This window comes from Psittacula echo, assembly GCF_963264785.1.
Source record: "Psittacula echo genome assembly, chromosome: 24".
NCBI lineage: Eukaryota > Metazoa > Chordata > Aves > Psittaciformes > Psittacidae > Psittacula > Psittacula echo.
The window spans coordinates 1,075,627-1,100,816 of NC_137759.1; the positions used below are offsets into that span (position 1 = coordinate 1,075,627).

The window sequence follows — 25,190 nt, forward strand, 5'->3', positions numbered from 1 at the left end:
ATGGACGAGCCCAGCATCCTGCGGCGCCGGGGCCTCCAGGTGAGCACCGGGGAGCGGGGAGGAGCCTCCCGGCACCGGGCACGGGCAGCGGGTCCGGGGGGAGCCCAGCTGCGGTGAGGTGGGTGCTGCGGGTGCGTGTGAGAGGGGTGCTGCGGGTGCAAGCGGTGGGTGCTGGGGGTGAGAGATGGGTGCTCTGCGTGTGTGTAAGAAGTGGGTGATGCGAGTGGGAGTTGGGAGCTCTGGGGGTGCGCGTGTGCTAGGATTGGGTGCTGTGTGTAGGAGTTGGGTGCTCTGGGTTGGGTGCCTGTGAGAGGTGGGTGCTGTATGTGAGCAGCGTGTGATGGGGGCACAGGAGCTGGGCACCCAGTGACAGGAGCAGGGCAGGGCATGAGCCCCAGCCACATGCTGTGGGGTGCTGGGGTGGCTGCACCCACTTGTGCAGGGGCTGGGGGCTCCCATGGGAGCACCGTGGTCCCTCCAGCCCAGCGCACGATGCTGGTCTGTGCCAAACTGCTGTGCCAGCACTGATTTACCCCTCCAAAGAGCTGCCCCTTCCATCACCCTGTGTTCTGGCAGGCCAAGGGTATCGTCTTTGCCTACCCTGTGCTTAGAGGGGTGACAACCACAGCCCCCCCAGCACACAGAGCCCAATTTTCTGGGTGGCCTCACGCCTCCAGCCCCATCTGCGGAGCGGAGCCGCAGTAACGGGGGCCTGGCCTGAGCTGTCTGGGCGGTTGGAGGATGCACGGTGCTGCCTTCATCCAAGCTGGCAGTTCTGCGGGGCAGGCGAGCTCCGCTGCGCGCTCAGCCCGGGAAGGAGCTGCGTGGGAGCTGTGGATGCAGCCATGGCCATGGGCTCCGGGGCTCTTGGCCGTGGGTGTTGTTCCTGGCATTCCCCATAGAGAACAGAGCCGTGGGCCTCATCTGCATGCCCACATCCCCATGGCAGGAGGGGTGAGAAGGGGCTCCCGCTCGGGAGCTGATCCCAAAGCACTGAGCAGTGACACAGTCCCCAGTGCCATCCCCGCAGAGATCAGCTGATGTTTAATCCTGGCTCTCTCCGGGACGTGATGATGGGAGATGTTCTGTGCTGGATGAGCGCATCAGGCACACCATGAGTGCTGGCCCTGTGCTGCTGCCCCTCAAGGATCCTTCCCAGGGCTCTTGGGTGATGCTCTGCCTGTCCCTGCGATGCAGCATGGCCAGAGAGCCCACGGCAGTGATGGGTGTTGGGTGCCACAGGACCACTCTGCACCCCTGCACCCAGAGATGAATGGGGAGGCTGTGTTGTGGAGTGTGGGGGACAAGGGTGTCTGTCCTCAGTCTCACTGTCCCATCTGCACATGGCTAAGCAGTAAAACCCTCAGTGTGACCCTTCCCTGCTCCGGGTCTGGTGGCCCTGGGTGTGGGTGAGGATCAGGGTGCGTGACAGCAGGGCTGGGTGAGGGTGCTGGGGGGGCTCCTGCTCCATGCAGGGACCCTGCACCCCCTTCCCCAGCTCAGCTCTGGGATCACCCAGTGCTGCTGGGTGCACTGGGATGCAGACACCTGGTCCCTGCACTCACCCCTGCCTCCAGCACCCGCCCCCAGCACCTACCCCCAGCACCCACCCTCGCCACCCCGGGGCACACAGACACCCGTGGGCTCGGGGAATGCGGAGTCCCTGTGCACCCAGGCATGATGTCACCGGTTGCCATGGCGATGCTGCTGCATCACTGCGTTGCAGCGCACCCCAATCCCGGGATTTCCGCAGGGGCTGCGTGGCGTGGGCACCAGGAAGGGGCACGGGCGCTCGGAAGCAGTGTGGGTGCATGGGTGCTGCCGCCTGTCCCCATATGAGGAGCTCTTGCCCGTGTCAGGAATGTGTCTAAGCTGCTTAGGGGTGCTGGGCAGGTGGGCACCGGCAGCGGGTGCGGGATCAGGGTGATGATGGGGTATTAACCAGCGCATGCCCCCGCCACATGTGCCAGCGTCCTGCGGCGTGCCAGGGCACAACCGGCCCCTTCACGCTGTGCCCGTGGGGTCTGTGCCACTCTGCATGGCACACAGGTGGGCACTGGGTCTGTGCCACAGGCAGCCAGTGTCCACCGCACCGAGAGGATGATGTGGGATGGAATTCCTGCTCGCACAGCTGCCCTTTGCCCTGTGCCTGCAAGCAAACAGCCCTTGCAAGAGCTATTCCCAGTGGCTGGAAAAATAAACAGCGTGGGGACACCCGGCTGCTCCCCACACCCAGGGTTGGGGGGACAGGGTGCGGGACAGGGCACAGCCATCATGCCAATACCACAATGCAGCCAGGCAGCTGGGTGCTGTGCTCTCTCCACCACCCCTGTGCCCTCAGTCCCAGGCCTGGCTATGGAACCACCAGCCCCGGGGGCTTTGGAAGGAGCTTTCCCCTTGTGTTGACCCTGGTGGGTGATTTGTCACCCTCACCCAGCACAGCAGAGCGGGGGCACAGTGAATGGGGCCCGATCCTGCAGCGCCAGGCAGGGGGGATGCTGCTGGGCATGTGGCTGTGGTTGGCAGGAGGTGGGGGTCCCACATGTGGGCACCCTGCACTACCTGGGGCCATGCTCTCACCCTGCTTCTCGCTGTTCTCGTTGCAGAAGGAGCTGAGCCTGCCGCGCCGAGGAAGAGCGTAAGTCCCCGAGCTCAGCTGCCTGGGATGGGGGTCCCGGGGAGGGGCATGGAACAAGGCACCAGCACCGTGGGGGGCAGCAGGGACGGGTCTCACGTGCTTCTTGTGCCCAGATCCGGAGTGGCATCGCCGTGTTCTCTGATAGTGGATGGGCCCAGCTCTGTGTGTGCTGGGGTGCACTGGGATGTACTGGTGCTCCCCTGCAGGTGTGCTGGGCTGTGGTAGGAGGCAGTTGCGAAGCTGTACTGGGGTGGTGTGTTGGCGTGTGTTTGGGTGTACTGGGGTTGTTCTGGGGTGGGTTTGGGGTGTTGTGGAGGTAAGGCAAGAGGAGTATTGGCACTGGGCTGGCGCTGTCAGGGCTCACAGGGCTGCGTGCTGGGGGACATGCTTGGGAGGGCACCAGAGGGATGCTAGGGACATACTGGGGCTGCATTAGGGGTTCCCTGAAGCCATACTGGGGCTCTGTGGGATGCACTGGGGCTGTACTGGAAGCTGTGCTGGAGATGTGTTAGGGTGCGCTGGAGCCATACTGGGGCTCTGTGAGATGCACTGGGGCTATACTGGAAACTCTGTTGGTGCTGCATTAGGGATGCGCTGGATCTAGACTGGGGCTTTGTAGGATATACTGGGGCAATACTGGAAACTGTGCTGGGGCTGCATTAGGGGTTCCCTGAAGCCATACTGGGGCTCTGTGGGATGTATTGCGGCTATACTGGAAGCTGTGCTGGGGCTGCATTAGGGGTGCACTGGAGCCATAGTGGGGCTCTGTGGGATGCACTGGGGCTGTACTGGAAGCTGTGCTGGGGCTGCATTAGGGGTGCACTGGAGCCATAGTGGGGCTCTATGGGATGCACTGGGGCTGTACTGGAAGCTGTGCTGGGGCTGCATTAGGGGTGCACTGGAGCCATACTGGGGCTCTGTGGGTTGCACTGGGGCTGTACTGGAAGCTGTGCTGGGGCTGCATTAGGGGTGCACTGGAGCCATAGTGGGGCTCTGTGGGTTGCACTGGGGCTGTACTGGAAGCTGTGCTGGGGCTGCATTAGGGGTGCACTGGAGCCATAGTGGGGCTCTGTGGGATGCACTGGGGCTGTACTGGAAGCTGTGCTGGGGCTGCATTAGGGGTGCACTGGAGCCATAGTGGGGCTCTGTGGGTTGCACTGGGGCTGTACTGGAAGCGGTGCTGAGGCTGCGGTGTCTCAGCGCCATCAGCGCATCCCTGGCACGGGGCGGATCGGGGCTGCCGCTGGACCTGATGGGGTGCGCCGGGGGTGTGGGGGCTGCCGAGCCGAGCCGAGCCGAGCCGCAGGGGCGGGCCCGGGCCCGCCGGGCCGAGCAGGGATCCCCGCCGGGGCCGCCGCCCGCCCACGGGAGCCGCCCAGCGCGGGGGCAGCCGGTGCGGCGGGAGCGGAGCGGGGCGGCGGCGGCGGCGTCATGAAGTCGCGGCGGGACAGGTTGAAGATCCCCTCGCTGACCTTGGAGTGAGTCGGAGCCGGGGCGGGACGCGCCGGTACCGGGAGCGGGCTGCGGGCGGCAGGGCCCCGGGGCATCCCCGTCCTGTTGCATTCCCGTCCCGGAGCACCCCCATCCCGGAGCATCCTCATCTCGGAGCATCCCCATCCCGGTCCATCCCGCTGTACCCACACCCCTGGGCCGCTGGTCCCAGCCTTTCCTTCTGCATCCACAGCCCCGGACCCCCCCGGGAGCATCCTCCCTCCCCCGGCAGCACCAGACCACCCGGTGTCTCTCCAGCAGCCTTAGACCCCGCAGTGTCCCCGCAGTCCCCTGTGTTCCCCATCCTTCTCCCCACCCTGCCTGTGCCCCCCAGCCCTGGTCCCCCCTCCAGCCCTTGTCCCCTCTGCTCTTTGCCCCTGGCCCCATCGCCCCCCCACCCCAGCCCTCCCGGGGGGCTCTGGCTGTTCCGCCGGGGTGCCCATGGCACCCGCTGATGCCGCACCGGCACGTCTTGCCTTGCAGCTTGTCACCGAGCAGCCAGAGCCCGACGCTGCTGAGCCCCTGCAGCCCTTGCAGCCCCTGCAGCCCCTTATTAACCCTGCACCCCTGGAGGTAAGACCCCCCCCAAACCCTCCCTGGACACCGCAGCTGCCAGCTCTGGGGAGCATAGTAGATAGAGGTGGAATTGGGGGCAGCAAGGGGGGTCCCCCCCACCAGTGGTGCCCTGGGGGTCCCCAGAAGTGCCACTGTCTTCTGCAGGGCACTTGGGGCAACATGGCTGGGGTCTGTCCCCAGCCCTGTGCACCCCAAAAGTGCCCTGGCTGTGCTGGTGGGCCCTATCTCTGCAGCCCCATCTCTGCAGCCCCCAGCTCCCACTTTGGGGACCCCCACTGGGAACACCATCACTGTAGCCCAAACTTTGGCACTGAGCATCCTTGTTTTGAGGGGGGATCACCTCGAAATAGGATCAGGGATGGGCACGGTGATGGGAGCAGGGTGAGAGCGGGGGATTGTACCTTCACCCCACCGGGTAACCTCCATCACCACCTTTTCTGCTCCACCGTGGGGGAAGAGGATGGGGGGCTGTTCTGGGAGATGGGTGTCCCCCACCTCAAAATGCCACCAGCCCCTTGCAGTGCCCTGATGGGTGCTGCTGTCACAGAGGCAGGTGGCCGGACCCTGCTGCGTGTGCTGGCTGTGCTATGCCTCGGGGACAAGGTGCAGCGGGTGTGCTGGCACCCCGTGTCACACCCTGGCCCTGTGCCCCATGGTGCCTGTGGGGCAGAGCTGTGGCCTGACCAGCACCCATGGGTGCTGCCGGCTGCCTCCATTCATCTGCTGGGCAATGGGGCACCGTCGGGGAGCTCTGTTGCTGCTCAGCAACAGACAAAGCCATTGCTTGCAGGCAGGCAAGGAGCAGGGTGCAGGCAGCACCTGGGGGTCCATCCCAGCCACCACTAGCCCCGGCTGGCCACCCCTTGCCCACAGTGACTGTGGCATGTGGGAAAACACATGTATGGCCATGTGGTTGCTCAGCTGAGGCCTCAGGGGGGGCGTTTTTAGGATGCTTGGGGTGGGGACAGGATGCCAATGAGGATGAGGATGAGGATAATGGCAGACAGTCTGGCAGCACCCCTGGGTGCCTCCATGTGCTGGCATCTGGAGGTTGCCCGGCACAAGGCGAAGGGAAGCGCGGTGCTGCCGGGGTTGGTGCTGTCCTTTTGCCATGCCGAAACCCTGCCCAAACCCATGAGCATCGGGATTCCTGGCTGCGGCACTGGCCGGTGAGCATGGCGGTGCCACCCTATGTGGCTCGGCAAGGGGACGGTGCCGCCACACGGCGTGTTGTCATTGGCACTAAGGAGGATGGATGGCACTGGGTCTTTGCTCAGGGTACCCCCCCTTAAATGCAAAAGCTGGAGTGGGACAGTGATGGCGGGATGCTGCTGGGGCTGGTCATGGTGTCCCCTGGGTGGCCGGGTGCTGTTAGGGGGGTACTCCCCCCTGCCGAGGGAGCCCCAGGCTTTGGGCTACCCCTGCTGACTTGGAGGGGGGGGTTCATGCCCCTTGAATGCATCAGCAGCGGATGCTGCATCTCCATGGTAACCTGACCCCATTTTGGGATGCTGCCCTGTCTCTATGGTAACCTCAAGCCTCATTTTGGGGTGATGCCCCATCTCCGTAGTAATTCTGACCTTATTTTGGGGTGCTGCCCCATCTCTGTGGCAACTCTGAACCCTTTCTGGGGTGATGCCTTGTCTCCATGTTAACCATGCCCCCATTTTGGGGTGCTGCCCCTCCTATGTGGCAACCGTGAGCTCATTTTGGGGTGATGCTCCATCCCTGCGTTAGCCCTGACCCCAATTTTGAGGTGATGCCCCACATCTGTGCCAACGCTGAGCCCATTTTTGGGGTGATGCTCCATCTCCATGGTAACCCCGACCCCATTTCGGGGTACAGCCACGTCTCTACACTAACCCCGACCTCATACTGGGGCGCTGCCTCGTTTCCATGGAAACCCCTCCTCCATTTCCTCTCCTTTTGGGGGTGCTGCCCCTGTCTCCATGGAAATCCCGGCCCCGTTTGGGGGCGCTGCCCGTCTCCATGGTAACGGGAAGGGGCGGGCGGCAGCGGCGGGAGCCCGGCCCCGGTCCCGGTCCCAGCCCCGGGCGCGGTCCCGGCCCCGCGCGCCCCCGGCGGCGCCGCTCGGCCGTGCCGGTGGATGCGGCCGGGCCCCGGCGGGACCGAGCCACCCGCGATGTCGGACCCGAGCTGCTGGGGAGCGGCTCGGCCCGGTTACCGGAGCCAGCGGGCGGCCGGAGCCCTGCTCCAGCGCTCCAAGAGGTACCGGGCGGCGGTGGGGCCCTGCACCGGCTCCGGGGGGGCACCGCGCACCGGGGGTGCACCGGGGTGCGTGGTTTGGGGGGAGCCGACACCGTGCATGGGCGGGTGGGTACCGGAGTGAAGGGGAGGGGGGGCTGTGCACTGGTGTGCGTGGTTTGGGGGGGTCTTTGCACGGTGGGGTGCACATTAAGGTGTGTGGTTGGGGGGGGCTGTGCACCCTTTTCTTGGGGGGGTGCAGTGCGCTGTGGGTGTACCAGAGGGTGCTTTGACAGGGAGCCCATTGCTATGGGGGTGCAGAGTTGAGGGTCCCAGGGCATTGGGTGACACATGTTTTGGGGTGCTATGTGCCAGACCTAAGGCAGGGGCTGGGAGAGCATTGCATGCACAAGGGGGGAAATACCCCTGTGAGCCCCCATTCTGAGGTGGGCACTGCACTGATTGCGTGTGTCCCATGGTGCGGGTCCCCAGGGTGCCCAGGGATGCAAATAAGCCAGTCCCTTGCAGCCAGCCATGGGCAGGGCTGGGGGGGTGGGCAAAGGGCTCATATACCCTTCATCAGTGTGGCTGGTGTAGTGTTGGGGGCTGCTGCATAAATGGGATGCTTGAGGGGCTACCCCAGGTCTCCAGCTGCAACACAAGGCTTGACCTAAGTGAGTAGATGGGATTTGTCCCCAGGGAAGGGGACAGGCAGCGCTGCCAGCCCTGGCAAAGGTGCAGGGAGCACCCGCAGAGCCCCAGGGGTGCGGGTTTGGAAAGCAGGTTCCATCCAGCAGGTTTGGGGTGCTGGAGCCAGCCCAGGCATAAAACCCTTCCCCAGCTCTACAGAAATAAGGTGTTTAAGACAGCGCGGAGGCAGAGGGGAGAGATTCCCATTGTGAATGTCTTTTAATATGACTGTGGGCTGCACAAAGCACCGTGGTTGCTTAGCAAATGGATCCAGCCAGCGCCGTTCCCAGCCCAGCTTCACCTGAGCTCTAGGAATTGCTGCTGCCAACAGGCGAGGATGGGCCAGGGGACCCTTAATGAATAAGAAAAGGCCTTGGATGAGGCTTTCCAGGCTGGGGTGGGGGGGCCTGGGAGAGATGTGTCATGGGAGAGATGATCTAGGCAGTCATCTGTGTCCAGCTGAGCGTGATGAGGTTGTAATTCTCGTAAAGGGCAGAGGATTTGCTTGTCTTTGGTATTCCTAGAATCCACAGCAAGAAGCAGCCTGGCCTATTTTACAGTGGGCAGGAAACATATGATGTGATTTAGTGGGATTAAAAGGTCTGAGGGATCCTAATTTCCCTGTGGAGGGATGCAGGGATGGGCAGTGCGGGGCAGGACAGACAGTGCTTCGATGGCTGATGGGGCTCTTCTGCAAGGATGCTGCCCCCACCGTAGAAAACCATGCCAGGAGAAGTAACAGGTACCATTTCCCATTCACTAACAGGGACCTGTGGCACGGGGACGTGCAGGGGTGCACCCCGGGCTGCAGGGCAGTTTCTTTAGGTTGTTTTCCTGCAGTGCAAAGAAATAAAGGTTCTTCTCAACTTGTTACCCTGCGATTCCCTGCAGGGGGTTGGGATTTGGCTCTCGGGAGGTGCCTGGCGCCGTGCTCTGGGGTGGGTTAATCAGCGTATCCGCAGTGCCAGGCTTTTGGCTGGGGTGGGATGAGGGAGCAGAGCCGCCCTGCAGAGCGAGGCCGGGCCAAGGCAGCCTGTTGCGTTTCACCATCCAGAGTCCGGATCCCAGCATCCCCCATCCCATCCCTCCATCCCTGGAGGCAGCCGAGTTCATCGCCGTGTCACAAGCCACAGAGCAGAAATGTCATGGAGAAACGTAGGATGTAGGTGCTTGGTTCGATGGGTTTTGATGTTAAACCTCTCCCAGTAGGAACCGATTTTTCCAGGATGCGGTGATCCATGGCACTTCCCCAAATCTCCAGGCATGTGAGCACCAGGCAGCCAGTTTTAGGGGGAGATGTTGCCTGCAACCATGTACAGAGGGAGCTGGGAATGCCAGCTCGTGCTCTTGATCACGCGGCCGGGAGTGGATGCCCTTTGAGACTGCGCCTGCTCCCTTATCAGCCTGACCCTGCCCATGCTGCTCCCACCACCGTGCACCAGCTTCACCCCAAACACCAGGATTCTGCCTGGGATTCACCCGTGCTGGCATCTGGGAGGTTTGAGGGGTTGGATCCTGCGGGATGCTGCATTCCCTCCCTGCGTTTCCCAGAGCTGACTCCCAGCACCGCTCGCCTGGATCCTGGCAGAGCCATTTGCCAGTTACGAGACAGCAGCGCTGTGCTGTGCAGCCGGATCCTGCCCTTCCCACAGCTCCAAGGAGGCAGCCTGCAGGAAGCTGCCATGTTTCCCTCTGTCTCCTGCCTGTGGACACGTGCCATGCCCAGGCTGGGCGCTGGTGTGGGTGCTGGCAGGGTGGTGGGAGACGCCGGTTGCTCCTCACAGGCAGGTGCCGCGCTGTTCTGCTCCAGGCCTTGGGGTTGTGCCGGCTGCCACACACTTTCCACATCCTTTGACATCAGTGCAGGATGGCAACGGCAGCGCCGAGGCCGCGGCAGCCTCAGTGTTGAGCAGGAGGAGACGCTGACAGCAATTTTCCACTCCATGTTTGGTACTGAAAACGCAAGTAGGTGATGGAGGCAGAGGGCAGCAGCCCTGCCTCCTGCCTCCAGGGCTCAGCAGCTCTCCCCGGCCCCCGAGGCTTGCTTCTAGCCGGAGGTTGCTGCGTGCTGAGGGATGGGAACCAGCTGTAGCTGATGCACCGGGCGAAGGGGGGTTAAAGTGGCGCAAGCTGGTTGTGGAGCCGAGGGTGGAGCGCACGGAAACAGGAAACGTCGCCTCGTTCCGTGTCACCCTTACTGGAACTTGCTCCCTTAAAGGTTTGTGTTCACTTCCAAAACGAAACCAAGCGAGGAGGAGCCAGCCCCTCATCCCTCGGGATGCTCCCACACACAGATACGCGTACCCCCTGCTCCCTGCACCAGGGAGGATGGTGAAGCAGTGCCAACGCTGGGTGCTCTTGGTGCACAGAGCTCTGCTGGGGAGGTGGAGCGGGTTCTCTTGCCGTGCCTCGGTTTCTCACCCAGCACAGCAGAGGCTGTGGTTTGCTCTTGCTCCGTGCGGGGCTGTGGGTTTGCAGCTGTAGGAGCCTGTGTTGCAGCAAGAAAAGCAAACGGAGGGGCCGGGCAGGGGTGCGATGGGGTGGATGGTTGGGGGAGGAAGGGTTTTGCCAGCCTGAGCACCAGTGCAGCAGCAGGGTCAGGGCAGGGATTGTGCCCCTGCACCAGGCACTGGTGAGGCTGCGCCTCGAATCCTGTGTTCAGTTCTGGCCCCTCACTACAAGAGAGACATTGAGGGGCTGGAGCGGGGCCAGAGAAGGGAATGGAGCTGGTGCAGGGCCTGGAGCACAGTGTGATGGGGAAGGGCTGAGGGACCTGGGGGGTTCAGTCTGGAGAAGAGAAGGCTCAAGGGGGACCTGATCGCTCCCTACAAGTGCCTGAGAGGAGGATGGAGCCAGGAGGGGCTGGGCTCTGCTCCCAAGGAACAAGGGATGGGACAAGAGGAAGGTGAAGGGGTGTCGTGTGGCTGTGCATCCGTTCCCTGTGCATCCATCTGGAGGGACAATGGGTTGCAAAGCACTGTCCTTTGCACCCCAGATGCCACATCTGCTACTCACATCTGGGTCTGGGACACGAGGAGAATCCCTTTACTCTGGGTTCATCCTCTTGATTTTGTGGGTATGTCTGGCTGTGGTGTGAAGTTAAACTGTGTCCTCCAATGAGCAGCATCCATGTGTGTTTGTGTTCCCAGCCTGGGGAGGAAATTCAGCCCTGTCTTTGCAGTCTCATGGGGTTGGGGACCAACTGTCCTCTCCACTGTGACACGGGGACCACAAGTATAAGGGGGTTATAAGAACGGGGGGGGGGTGTGCATTTTCCACATGATGGAGCAAGTCAGGCTGTGGCCGCTTGGTGTTTCCATCACTTCCTCCTTTTACATCCCTTTTTCTGTTCCTGCACACGGGGCTGCCAGCCTCTGAACCTCCCCTGCGAGCCAAAAGCACACGTGGCACCTCCACAACACGCTTCATTGTTAAAAATAACCCCTTGGCCCGTCCCTGGGGATGGATCTTCCCTGCGGCAGGAGATCCATAATCAATAGGTGATGGCAGCCATGTCCCTGGCACAGGCATCACGCACCAGCTCCTACGTGTCCGAGCCTGTCCAGTCCTGCCCGTCCTTTGCTTCCCCAGATTAATTCCTTGTTTCTTCCCTAGTTGCCGAAGCAGCAATAGGAAGAGCTTAGTGGTGGGCACCCCCTCTCCGACCCTCTCACGGCCTCTCTCCCCGCTCTCTGTGCCAACAGGTAAGGGATGTCCCAGGGGATGGGTTGAGCATCTCCTAAACTTACCCGGCCATTTTGGAGGATAACACTTCTGCTTCTGCAGCACCTTGTCAGCAGCACCAGGAGTTACCAGCTCCTGGCCATGGGTGCCTTTTCCAGGACGGAATAACATGGGGAGTGATTTACCCACTCATTCCTCTGACGGGGCACCCGCTGCATGCCGGGCATCGCACCGGGGTGGGTATTGGGGTGACCTTTCCCCCTTTCTCCCCATAGCTGGGAGCAGCCCCTTGGACAGTCCACGCAACTTCTCTGCCAGCACCTCCATCAACTTCCCATTCGCTCGCAGGTGAGCTCCTGCCCCCCTCCCAGACCTCTAATGTTCACTGATAAAGATAACCCCCCCAGCTGAGGCTGTTCTGCTCATCTCAAGTGGTTTGTTCTGATTGTTTGTCCTCTTTTTCCTCCCTGGTTTTTGGTCTGCTGCTGTTTGCTCTGCTGTGACCCCGGCGCCTCCAACCACTCCAGCCATGCTCCTCGGACTGACAGGTACCAGGGATAGGCTGGAGCTGTATTCCGGGGATATATCTGCTCCACATCGCACAGCCCTTCTTTGTGTGCATTCCTGGGCAGGAGATTTTGCTCTGAGACCAGGCTCCCTGCAGCTCTGGGAGCAGAAATATCTCTGTTCCCACCGTAGTGACCCCAGCCATGAGCTCAGACTTGCTTTGAGTGCTCCCAATGGATGCTCATCCATGCTCCCGTGGATGCTCTGGTCCCCGCAGAGGCAGATCTTGCTGCATCCCCTCCCCACCCTGCACTGCTGCAGAGGCAGATGCCAAAATCCTGTTTAACTAATGAATTAATTGCACACATGGGAGGGGGGGAACAGCTGATTTAACCCATCGATCCTCCCATGGAAAAAAGCTGGAGGCTCACAGATGGTTTTCACACCAAATACACGGTGGTGCCAGGGCTGGATCCAGCACCCTGCCTGCTCCTGCTGTCCTTGGCCCCGCACGGGAAACGGCAGCAGGAGGTGAAGGGCCTCATCTTGACCTGGACGTTACCCCGTGCATTAGAAACATCTCCAAGAGGAAGCGTTCGCCTGTGTAGGAGCAGTTCCCTTCCTGTTTATAACCGGGCTCCGCTCCACGGTGCCTGTTGTCTCAGGATGGGTCCTCAGGAATCCTGGTTGCGCATAGAACAATGTCCCACAGGGTGGATTTTGCTCTAAATCAGATTCTTGCAGGTTATTGGGATCTTTTTCTCCACCTGAAACAGCCACCCCAGCACTGTCCCTCCACGAGGACCCTGCTCGCTCTCACTGGTGGGGTTGCAGAGCATCCCCCCTCACCTCCAAACCCCTCTTATTTCACCCTATTTCAGTCCATTCCAAAAAGAGGTTTCAGGGCTTTATTATTCAAGCCAAACCTGCGCTCTCTTCCCCATCCTTATCGCTCTGACGTTATTTGTTTGCATTTAGATGTTGTTGGTTTTTCCTGTATGTGACCGGCACGTTTGCACTCACAGGGCTGATGGCAGAAGGTGGTCACTGGCTTCGCTACCCTCCTCTGGCTATGGGACCAACACCCCCAGCTCCACTGTCTCGGTAACATTTGCTTTCTCATGGTAGCAGGCAAGAAGAACCCGAAACTCTAGATTTTTGGTGAAATGCCTCTCAAGCCTGTTGGTTCCTAGACAGCCCCCCTGTTTCCTAGTGGACCATGGGCTTTAGCTGCAGCTTCCTTCCCAAATGGGCTTTTAAGAAAGCTGTAGAGCTTGGCTAACAGCTTACAGCATCCCTAAGCGGTAGAGCATCCCTGGGCTTTACAGCATCCCTGGACATTGCAGCATCCCTGTGCATTGCAGCATCCCTGGGCATTGCAGGATCCCTGGGCATTGCAGGATCCCTGGGCATTGCAGGATCCCTGGGCATTGCAGGATCCCTGGGCATTACAGCATCCCTGGGCGTTGCAGCATCTCTGGGTGTTACGGCATCCCTATGGAGCACAGGTCAAGTGCACACAGGGCACATCCCAACTGTGCAGGGACATGGCAGGACAGGAGCTACCCGGGATGCTGCAGATACAAGGGATGGGGCTCAGTGGAGCCAGACTGCGATAGCTGGGGGTTTGGGGTGGGAGCAGGCAGTGCAGATCTCCCTGGGCTGGCCCTGCCATCTGTATTTCACATTCCCAAGCACACAGCTTGCAGCCTGACAGCATTTCCAGCCTCCTAAGAGGCTCCAAGGGGTATTTCCCTGCCGGGCTTGCTGGTTTCCACCCCCTGGCTGGAAGCAAGGCTGCATCTCCTGATCCCTACCATCTCTTCCCTCTTTCCAGTCATCTTCGTCCTCCCAGGAGCGCCTGCACCAGCTGCCGTACCAGCCCACCCCTGACGAGCTGCATTTCCTTTCGAAGCACTTCCGCAGCACGGAGAGCGTCATGGATGAGGAAGGGCGGCACTCGCCTTGCCTGCGCCCTCGGTCCAGGAGCCTGAGGTACAGCACCCACCGTGAGGAGCACCCACAGTGATGCCAGGGGGATGCACCAGGGGCTGGCACAGCCAGAGCATCCTTTGCCCTCTCCTGAGCCGTTCCTGATGTGTCCCGGTCCTGCTAAACCCATCCCAAGGTTTTCGCCTTGCCATGGTGGTGGCGTGGCCTGAGGGTGTAGATGCCCCAACCCTGGGTGCCTTCATGGTCAGGTTGGACAAGGTTCTGAGCAGCCTGATGCAGTTGAAGATATCCCTGCTTGTTGCATGGGGTTTGGCCCAGATGGCCTTCAAAGGTCCCTTCCAACCCAAACCATTCCACGAGCGTCTATGGTTCTATGATCCTAAGCTCTGTGGGTTTGGGCATTAGGGTCTGGTTCTCAGCATCTTCTCGGCTGTTGGGATGTGCTATTTCTCTCCTGGCAGCAGACAACACCTGAGAGCGAGGTTTCCTGGGGCTGAAGCTGGAGAAAGTGGGGTTTGTCCCAAAACAGTTGGCTTGCAGCTTCTCACTCAGTAGAGCCTGGGAGAGGCAATGTCGGGTGAGGGTAAGAGAGAAGCTGCATTCAATGGAGGTCCCTGCATCCACCATGGGGTTGGCTGGGGTTTATTTTGCTGGTGAGCTGCAAAAAAAAAAGCTTGCCTTTTGGGCAATGGTGGCAAGAAACGGTGGGATCCAGAGGAAGGGAAGGATGAGCTCGTTCTTCAGAGCCAAGTGACTGACGCACCAGCTTCTCAGCTCTGGATTTGCAAGTGACTTGAGTTTGGGGACCTGGGTTTGTGGGAGGTTAACCTTCCCCGGACCAGATCCATGCAGGATGGGAGGGATGCTGCTGGGAGCGGTGGCTGCACTCAGATGAGCGTTAACCACTTGGGATAGGTGTTAGAAGGAAGGAACAAATTGCTCTTCAGGGGTAGTAGCTATTTGCATAGATGTAAATGATTTGGACCTCATAACACAACTGGTTTCCTCCCTCTGCAGCCCTGGACGGACGAGTGGAATGTTTGATAATGAGGTGGTGATGATGAACCATGTCTACAAGGAGAGGTTCCCCAAGGTAACTGCTCAGAATGTGTGCATGGGGACGCCTGTTCCCAGGCATCACCATCCAGATGATCCTTGAGGTCCCTTCCAACCTGGTATTCCATGATTCTGCCTTGCAGGCCACGGCGCAGATGGAAGAGCGTCTGCAGGACACCATCACCAACTTCTCTCCGAGCAGCACGTTGCCGCTGGCAGACGGGGTGCTGGGCTTCATCCACCACCAAATCATCGAGCTGGCCCGTGACTGCTTGGCAAAGTCCCAGGGAGCTCTCATCACCTCCCGCTACTTCATGGAGCTGCAGGAGAAGCTCGAGAAGATGCTCCGGGATGTGAGTACGGGGCAGTTCCCTGTCCCATGTCCTCCTGAGGCCATCGAGCGGTGCCTGACTTGGGTCTCTTCCATGGCAGGCTCAGGAGCGTTCAGAGAGCGAGGAGGTGAAGTTCATCGACCAGCTGGTGAGGAAGCTGCTGATCATCATCTCCCGTCCTGCTCGCCTCCTAGAGTGCCTGGTAAGACATGGCAGCTCCTGATGTCATGGAATCATAGAACGGTTTGGATTGGAAAGGACCTTAAGATCATCCAGTTCCAACCCCCCTGCCATGGGCACCTCACACTAAACCATGGCACCCAAGGCTCTGTCCAACCTGACCTTGAACACTGCCAGGGATGGAGCATTCACCACTTCCCTTGGGCAACCCATTCCAGTGCCTCACCACCCTCACAGTAAAGAATTTCTTCCTTAGATCCAATCTAAACTTCCCCTGTTTCAGTTTGAACCCGTTACCCCTTGTCCTATCACTACAGTCCCTGATGAAGAGTCCATCCCCAGCATCCTTGTAGGCCCCCTTCAGATACTGGAAGCTGCTCTGAGGTCTCCACGCAGCCTTTCTTCTCCAGGCTGAACAGCCCCAATGTTCTCAGCCTGTCTTCATACGGGAGGTGCTGCAGCCCCCTGATCATCCTCCACCCAGAGAGGAGGCTTGCCATGAAACACAAGGCATCTTCTCACCACCCTGCCTGGGTCACAATGGGAACCAGTGCTCCTCACCGTCCCGGCCAGGCTGTAGCAAGGAGCTCAGACCAGCCCTAGCATTCCAGCTGTATCTGACAGAGGAGAAGCCGGTTTTCCCTAGTGGAGCAGGGAGAAGTGAACTTGGAAAGTTTTATCATCCATTTCAAGGGGTTTTTTTGACTGTTGCACCTCACCTTTGTGCTGTGGTTCCTGCAGCTGGAAGGAGCCATGTCAAAGCGTGCTCCTGGTGTGGTCTCCTTGGGTTCCTTTCCAAGGCCAACTCATGGGGCTACACTTTTTTGCCATCAACTCTTTCCAGGGGGAATGATGGGGGAAAGATGCTCAGAGCAGGAGCAGGGCTCAGCTTTCCCCTGCACGCATCCAGAGCCTGTCCCCAGTTACAGGTGGCACCCGCAAGGCTGCAAGGAAAGGTTCAACTTTGCAAAGCCTCTCTCCTAAACTGTGTGTGCTTTTCCCCTTCCAGGAGTTTGATCCGGAGGAGTTTTACCACCTCCTGGAAGCTGCAGAAGGACACGCCAAAGTTGGTCAGGGAATAAAGACCGATATCCCCCGATACATCATCAGCCAACTCGGGCTCGTCAAGGACCCGCTGGAGGGTAGGGAACCGCTTAGGTTGGTGGCCCCAAGGTCTGCAGTGGGATGGGGACTCCCAGTTTGGGCCACTGGTGAGCGTGAATCAGCACTGGGAGGTGGCAGAGGGACCGGCAGAGCTGTGCTGGTGCCGTAGGATGGGTCGCAGCAGGACCAGGATGACGGTGTCCCGGACTCCTGGCCAGCCCCACATCCCTCATCATTGCTCCCAGCACATTCAGCAAAGCAGATTAAGCTCAAGAACACTTAATGAATAGGAAACCACGGCCTCCTGAGGAGAGCCATAATCCCTGAGGAACACAGGAATGACCAGGACAAACCAAATTCTCTCAATGTTTAACCTCGTATCCAACCTCTTAACGCCATCACCTGAATTCCTGCAGCTCGGGCAAAGCATGGGGCTAAATCCCTGTGTTTGGACAGCAAGTGGTTGGTGGGGGGTTATTTTGGTGAGGGTTGAGCATGAAGGAGGTGAAAACCATCGCTGTCTTCTGCAGAGATGGTCCAGCTGGATCACTTTGACAGCGGGAACACCATCACGCCCGAGAACGATGATGCCTGTGAGGTGAGCACGGTCCTACCTGCGTGTCCCACGTGCTGCCCCCAGCTTCACCCTGCCTCACCCCACGCCAAGGCTCCTTGCAGCAGCTCCTCTGCTATCTTAGGCTGGGAGAAGTTAGTTTGGGCTGTCCCCAGGGGTGGCTGCTGGGTTCAGGTGTAAGATCTCACAGTCCCTCCTCTGGCTTCTTGAGTGGACTCTTGACCTGCAGAGCATCTCGGTCTTCTGGCTTGGGGTTTATAGCTGGAGAGGGCTCAGGGAGGGATGCCCGCTGGCAGCAAGGAGCTGATGGTGCTCGGATGAGTGCCAGCGTGCTGGGAAGGGTTAGAAACCTCCTGTGTCTTCTTCAGAGCCAGCCTTCAGCCACCGCTCCTCGGAGGAAGCCCTGTGAGGGTGACTTTGAGACCATCAAACTGATCAGCAACGGCGCTTACGGGTGAGTTGGGAAGTTCCTAACGCTTGTCTCCATCTGTCAGCCTCTCCCAAGCCTGCACCCTGTGCTGCTGGTGGTGAACATACGGAGAGCACATGTTGAGGGGCAGGCATTTTGCTGTCTCCTAGGGCCGTGTACCTGGTGAGGCACAGGGAGACGCGGCAGCGCTTTGCCTTGAAGAAGATCAACAAGCAGAACCTCATCCTGAGGAACCAGATCCAGCAGGTGTTTGTGGAAAGGGACATCCTCACCTTCGCAGAGAACCCCTTTGTGGTCAGCATGTTCTGCTCCTTCGAGACGAAGCGGCACCTCTGCATGGTGATGGAGTATGTGGAAGGTGAGGACAGGATTCCGGGCTGGATGGTGCAGGGAGCATCAGGGTCTGAGTATCAGGGACACAACCTGGGCATCTCCTGCCCTGCTTTGCTCCAGGGAGCAGATGGGAAAGCACAAGGAGATGCTTTTGTGATCCTGAATCACAGCCCTGCTCCAAGGAGGGCCTAGCTGGGAGCCTGCTTGGCAGGAGAGGCAGCATAGCCCTGCCTGATGATCCCCTTGCCTCCTCTGAGCCCCTGTGTGTGTCCCCACAGGGGGGGATTGTGCCACGCTGCTGAAGAACATGGGCCCCCTGCCTGTTGACATGGCGAAGATGTACTTTGCCGAGACGGTTCTTGCTCTGGAGTATCTGCACAACTACGGCATCGTCCACCGGGACCTCAAACCTGACAAGTGAGGACGTGTGTCAGGTCTGAGCGAGGATGGGGTCGGGTTTGGATGGGGAAGGGAAAGGCACTGATCCAAGCCAAGGGGATAAGGCAGAATGAGGTCATGGGGTTTGGTGCCCGAATGCTTGCTTCTGTGCTGTTGCACCAGGACCTGAAGTCCTGGGGTCTGGCTGATCCTGCTCGGGTCCCAGAAGCAAACAGCATCATTGTGGGGTCTTCTCTTGCAGTTTGCTCATCACCTCTATGGGCCACATAAAGCTGACAGACTTTGGTCTGTCAAAGATCGGCTTGATGAACATGACCACAAACCTCTATGAAGGACATATGGAGAAGGACACTCGGGAGTTCATGGACAAGCAGGTATGAGCTCCTGCCCCACTTGGCCAATCTGCTGTCCCTAAGGACCACGATAGCCTTGAGACCTGCTGTAGAGGTCATTGTAGAGGTGCCAGCCACTGCTTCCCATGCAGGTGTGTGGCACTCCGGAGTACATCGCCCCAGAAGTCATCCTCATCCAGGGCTACGGGAAGCCCGTTGACTGGTGGGCCATGGGCATCATCCTCTATGAGTTCCTGGTGGGCTGCGTCCCCTTCTTCGGAGACACCCCCGAGGAGCTCTTTGGGCAGGTTATCAGTGGTGAGTGTTGGTGATCCCTGCTTCCCAGCAGCCATGGCTCATCCTTAGCACATAGAGAGCTTTGTTCCTTCATTCATACTCAGTTGAACAGCAAAGAGGTTCCTCCAGCGTTGATTTCCTGGTCCGGGAGCATGATGGGAGCTTTCCTGTTGCCCGGAAGCAGCTTCTCCTGCAACCTCACATCACCACAACCCCCAATCTCTTCCGGCCACTCCAAACTCCTTTCCCTTTTTCCTTGCAGATGAAATTATGTGGCCAGAAGGGGATGAGGCTCTTCCTGCAGATGCCCAGGACCTGATCACCCGCTTGCTGAGACAGAGTCCCCTTGAACGCTTGGGCACTGGTACGCACGGCAATGCCTGGGTAGCGCTTGAGGGGTGACCTGGCACCCCAATTTAGATCGAGCTGGGGTTGTGCTGAAACCAAAGCCATGTTGAGGATGCTCAGAGGAGGTCCTCTGCTCGGGGTTTACCCCAAGAAGGCTGCACAGGGCTCTGGTCCATCCTGGCTTAAGCCATTTGCTGTGCATGGAGGAGAGATGGTGCCATTTGGGATGGGAGTGGGAGCATCCCAGATCCTGCCCACTCCCCCTGATGTGGGTTTCTCTGCCTGGCAGGGGGTGCGCATGAGGTGAAGCACCATTCCTTCTTCCTCCACCTGGACTGGAATGGGCTGCTGCGGCAGAAGGCCGAGTTCATCCCGCAGCTGGAGTCGGAGGATGACACCAGCTACTTTGACAGTGAGGCCAAAGCCATCCCCCTTTTCCCCTGCTCTGTCAATCCGTTATCCCAGTTCAGATGCTCCCATGGGATGGAGGAGGTGGAAGACTCCTGGGTGAAGTTGGTTGCTTGACAGCTAAAGTCACAAACCAGATGCAGTCCTGTTTGCAGGCTGCTCCATCTTAACCAAAAACCTTCTCACCCCAAAACACCCCAGAGAGCTGGGACGGGGCTGTCAGCGGCAATGCAGCTCCCCATGGGTGCAGGTCCCAGCAGGGTCAGGCAGGACGCGGTGTGCTGCGGGCAGGGTGCCAGCTCTGCCTGCTCTGGCTCTTGCTTTCAGCTCGCTCTGAGAGGTACCAGCACTTGGATTCAGAGGATGAAGAAACCAACGATGAGGAATCATCCGTGGAGATCGGGCAGTTCTCCTCCTGCTCCCATCGCTTCAGCAAGGTGCTCCAAATCCTCCTCCGGCATCCGCAATGAGAGCCTTTGGCACTGCAGCCGGCACAGTTGTGCTGAGCAGGAGAGCCTGGATTCCCAAATCTGCCCCTTGCTGACGGCTCGTCTCCCCCTCAGGTGTACAGCAGCTCCGAATTCCTGGCCGTTAACTCCAGCCTCAGCGTCTCATCCTCCGACCGGAGTCACGAGGACAAGGAGGACAGGCACTCGGGAGATGAGGACAAGAGCCGGCTGGCGGGCACTGAACCCCGGTGCGTGGTGAGATGGGGGATGCAGCGTTGACATGGGCTTGTACCGGTGCCAAGGGCTCGTGCCGGCACCGAGGGTTTGTGCCGGCACCAAGGGCCTGCAGAGGTGCTGGTGATGCATGCCCTGGGGTGCTGCAGCAGCTGCTGCCGGCCCCTTCACCCATCTCTGGTTGTCCCAAGCCCTCCTGCTGTCCCCGTGCAGGCTCCGCTCCTGGACATCCTGCAGCTCCACACCGTACACCTCCCGGCACGAGCGGAGCCGCAGCCCCACTGCGCTGCCCAGCACCGTCAGCCTGGACACCATGCCCAAGTTTGCCTTCTCCTCGGAGGATGAAAGTCCTTGCGTGGCATCCTCCAAGCCGGAGAGACCCAAGTTTGTGCTGGGAGAGCCTGACGCAGGGACTGGTGGTGTGGTGAAGCCGTCGGTGTTATCCGGTGTGTGTGGGATGCCAGTGTGGAATGCTCCGGGACCTCCCGAGGTCCCTACGTGGCTTGGGGTGGCTTTTCCACACCCCCACATTCTCCCTCCTCCCTTCTCCGCAGCCGATCTCGTCAGCCTGAACCACATCCGCCTCCGAAGCAACAGCACTGGCACCAAAACCCCGGCCCCACGGGGCCTGGAGCCGGGCGGGAGCCGTCGGCTGAGCAGCCAGAAGGATGTGCCCGACAGGCAGAGAGCCTCGCCGGGCAGCCGCGTCCCCAAGTCCGCCTCTGTCTCAGCCCTGTCCCTCATCATCACATCAGGTCTGTGCCCTGCGCGGTTCGTCCTGCCGGGTGCCCGTTGCCACGAGGTTTTCCCAGGCTGAGCCGGATTCTCCTGCTTGCAGATGACTTCAGTGGAGGTGCCCTGATGAGCCCCATCTCCCCCCACTCCCTCTCGTCCAACCCTTCTTCCCGTGATTCCTCCCCAAGCCGAGATTCATCCCTGGCCATCGCCAGCCTGCGGCCCCCCATCATCATCCACAGCTCGGGCAAGAAGTACGGCTTCACCCTGCGCGCCATCCGCGTCTACATGGGGGACAGCGACGTCTACACCGTGCACCACATGGTCTGGGTATGTGGGGAGGGACCAGGAGTGCCAGACACCAGGTTTCCTAATGGGAAAACCCTGGGAGGACACTTAGGCTTTGCATCCGAATGAAACCTTGGTCTTTTGCTTGCAGAGTGTGGAAGAGGGGAGCCCGGCGCAGGAAGCAGGGCTGAGAGCAGGTGACCTCATCACACATGTGAATGGCGAGTCAGTGCTGGGTTTAGTCCATCGGGACGTCGTGGAGCTGCTGCTGAAGGTAGGTGACCAGAGCCACGCTGCTTGCTCAGGACCAGTGCATCAATCCAGCAGCTCTCCGGCATTGCCTTCACCAGCAGCCAAGGCAGGAGCTGGTTTGGATCCGGTGCTTGGATCCAGTGCGCTGCAGTGATTCATTTCCCATCCCTCAGAGTGGGAATAAAGTGGCCCTGAGGACCACGGCCCTGGAGAACACCTCCATCAAAATCGGCCCCGCGCGGAAAAACAGCTCCAAGACCAGGATGGCGCGGAGGAGTAAGAAGAGCAGGAAAAGGGACGGCCAGGAGAGGTGAGTGGAATTGGGCTGGGATAAACCAGCGTTTGTCCTGGTGTGTGCCGTACCGAGGGGGTTTGCTCTGGCTCTGCCATACTGTGGTGTCCAGCTTGGCAGACTCAGGGCCGCCAGTTTTCAGGGCTCTCCCTTTCCCCACCACCTTTGTGTGTGTGTTCCCTCCCCAGGAGAAAATCCCTTTTCAAGAAGATCTCCAAGCAGTCGTCGGTCCTGCACACCAGCCGCAGCTACTCCTCGGGCCTCCATCACTCACTGTCCTCCAGCGAGAGCCTCCCGGAGTCCCCCACGCACAGCGTGTCCCCGGGTCCCACGACACCCTGCCGCAGCCCTGCTCCCGACCTGCCCGCAGGTACCCTAACCTGCTCCAAGGCGGGATATCTGCTCTGGGGCAGCGCGGTGGGGATGCCATGTGCCCCCCATCCCCGTCCCTCACGCTGACCTGTTTCTCTTTGTCCTGCAGATGCTGTGTCCCCGCAGAGCACCTCTCCCTCCTCCAGCACCCCAACGTCACCCGCTGGCCACGTGCGCCCCAGCTCTCTGCACGGGCTGGCACCCAAACTGGGTGGGCAACGCTACAAAGTGGGACGCCGCAAATCCACCAGCAGCATCCCCCCCTCGCCCCTCGCCTGTACCCCTTCTTCCGCCCAGCGCCCACCTTCTCCCCAGCGCTCCCCATCTCCACTCCCTGGGTACCCCAAAACCCCTCATTCCTTCCAAGGAAAGACCCTGTCCCCCCCCACCATCGTCCGGCAGAGCTCACGGCCCCGCAGTGCTGATTGCCCCCGCTCCCCGCTCCTCAAACGTGTCCAGTCAGCTGAGATCGTCACCATCCTGGTGGAGAAGAAGACCGGCAGTGCCCGCAAGCTGGGGCTGGAGATGCCCACGATGGATGGGGAGGCCATTGGGGAGGGTGAAGCCCCGGGGTACCCCGGGGGGGAGCACGGTTATCACCCCGCTGCCAGCTCCCGGCTGGCGGAGAGGCACGACCGGGACCAGGAGGTGGTGGTCATGCGACGCTTGAACCTCTCGGAGCGCCGGGACTCCTTCAAGAAGCAAGAAGCGGTTCAAGAAGTGAGTTTTGATGAGCCGGATGCGGTGTCGGCAAGTGAAGACGGTGGCAAAGGCGAAGCCGGGCAGGGGGGTGGCACCGAGAAGCCAAAGCCCAGCTCGGTCCCCCAGATCGCGGTGCAGGGCTCCGAGAGCGACGAGCAGGAGCTGGCGGTGGCCGAGTGGGAATGCCAGGGCTCCTACCCCATCCGCAATGCTGAGGAGCCCAACAGCAGCATCTCCTTGCGGTGGCGGGATGGATGTGAGCATCAGGACCATGGCTCCCAGCAGCACTGGAACTGCAGAGAGGGAGCAACCGGCCACCGGCAACCCCTGCAGGGCCAGGGGCCATTGGGTGCTCAGCACCCAGCACCCCGGAGCAGTGCATGGAGCGGGACCAAGCACCCCTGAGCCCCCACGCCGGCACCCGGGGATGGTTCAGGCTCCTCGCAGCATCCCACCGCCTCCCGAAAATCCCCATCCCCTGTGGTGTATCCATGGCCAACATCCCCGGAGCCATCGCGGATGTCAGCGGGGCCCTGGCTCTTGGGCTCCCCCGAAGGCTTTTTGTACCCCTCGAGAGATGCTCTTATTTTTCTAGAGACGCGGGAGCTTTGCTGGCCCCGACCTTTGTGTACAGCAAAGACTCGATGCAAATAGTCCTCAATTAATTTATTACTTTTTATAAGCTCAACGGGCAGCGCAGGACCGGCGCAGGGTCCCACACGGCCCCGGGGGGGGTCCCAGGCTTTTCCATGCGGTTCCCAGCCTAACCACGTGCTGTTTTCTAACCCGCTCGCTTTTCCCCACTTTTTAACTTCAGTTTCAGCTGGAAAGACCCCAGCTCCCCCGAGAAACCCCCGCTGAGGGGGGGGAATTGTAGGAGTTACAGTGAGAAAGCCCAAACCAACCCCACAGCGACATTCCCCGATGCTGGCAGTCCCAGCTGGGATGCAGAGGGGTGATTGGATTTGCACAGGGTTCATCATGCGGTGATGCAGATGGTTTATTTATCAGGGTGTAGCGGACGTAAAGGTTTCAATTGGTTTATTCAGAGCCTTTTGGAGCCCCCCAGCTCCATCAGCCCTTCCAGGTAGGAAAAGCAGAGACCTCCCCAGGAGGGGCAGCAAGCAGATGCAAATGTTAATGGGATTTTTAGGGTCGGCTTTGCTCTTTGCATCTCTTCCACCACCACATTCCATGATGGCCATCGCTCAGTGCATACAGATATCCATAAAAAGCCAGTATTCCTGGCAGCACCTGTGCTGCTGCTGCTGCTTCATTTGGCATCTGGAATTCCCCCCCCTGCTTCCCTCCTGTCGCTTTTTATCCAACAAAACTACGGCTCAAGCCGGCATTTCCCTCCCATTTCTACTGTTTTCTATGATATAAATGTTCCCATTTGATAGTGCATGTTCCAGCTTTCCCCCCACTGCCGTTTGCTGCGCTGGTGCCAGTGATGGGCATTGGGCATCCCTGTGCCACCACCAGCGGGCACATTCCCTACCCTGGAGCAGCGCGTTGGATTATTCTGTGTGCCTGTGGTTGGTGCCAGGTCCCGTCTCCTGCTTCTTCCGTTTAAACCGGTGCCGTTTAACCCCAACAAAGGAGCAGCCAGAGCGGCTCGGTCTTTCCTTTGCTTCTCCCTCTATTGTCTGTACAAAGGTCTGGGAAGGCAGCGGGGATTCGGGGAGACATCAGGCACCCCGTGCACAGCAGCACGGTGGGAAGGGGGCTCGGCCGTGCACCAGTGGCAAAGATATGGTGGGAAAAGGAATTTCTGAATGGAAACTGTCACGAAAGCCAAGGGGACCGTGTCTTCCTGCACAGTGCCCAGCTCTGCTCTGACCTTCAACAAGGTTTATGTTGTATTAAAACTGTTTCTTGCAATGAGCCATGATGTGGTGTCTGCAGCCCGGGGGGGGGTTGATGTTACCGGCACCAGATGGTGGGTACCAGTGCTGGGTATGGTGCCCAGTGCCCACCGCAGAGCCAAATGCAGTGCCCTGCGTCCACCGCAACACTGCCCAGTGTGCCCCGTGCCCAGAGCAGTCCTGGTGCCCGGTGCCCTGCTCGTGCCTGCTGCAGTCCCAGTGCCCTGCATCTGGTGCAGTCCCAATGCCCAGTGCCATGCCCTACGTCCAGTGCTATGCCCGGTGCAGTCCCGGTGCCATGCCCCATGCCCGGTGCAGTCTCAGTGACCGGTGCAGTGCCCCAAGCCCAGTGCAGTCCCAATGCCCAGTGCCGTGCCCGGTGCCGTGCACTATGGCCGGTGCAGTGTCGGTGCCCGGTTCCATGCCCTGTGCCTGGTGCAGTGCCGGTGACCGGTGCAGTG

At 60.0% G+C, this 25,190-nt stretch overlaps 1 protein-coding gene across 1 annotated transcript; it reads left to right on the forward strand.

The window, feature by feature from the left end:
• Positions 1–23,266, forward strand: MAST3 (microtubule associated serine/threonine kinase 3; the record flags this gene model as incomplete). The annotated part of the gene is made up of 29 exons (XM_080634132.1): positions 1–39; positions 2,607–2,638; positions 4,613–4,702; positions 11,216–11,304; positions 11,560–11,632; positions 11,812–11,832; positions 12,817–12,895; positions 13,629–13,786; positions 14,762–14,837; positions 14,944–15,153; positions 15,233–15,334; positions 16,322–16,454; positions 16,947–17,014; positions 17,359–17,444; positions 17,570–17,778; positions 18,032–18,170; positions 18,394–18,526; positions 18,637–18,802; positions 19,044–19,145; positions 19,419–19,541; positions 19,865–19,974; positions 20,101–20,234; positions 20,434–20,666; positions 20,775–20,975; positions 21,059–21,285; positions 21,395–21,517; positions 21,669–21,805; positions 21,976–22,157; positions 22,269–23,266. The coding sequence occupies 29 exons, from the start codon at positions 1–3 to the stop codon at positions 23,264–23,266; spliced, it is 4,473 nt and encodes a 1,490-aa protein (XP_080490258.1).
• Between the last annotated feature and the right edge of the window lie 1,924 nt (positions 23,267–25,190).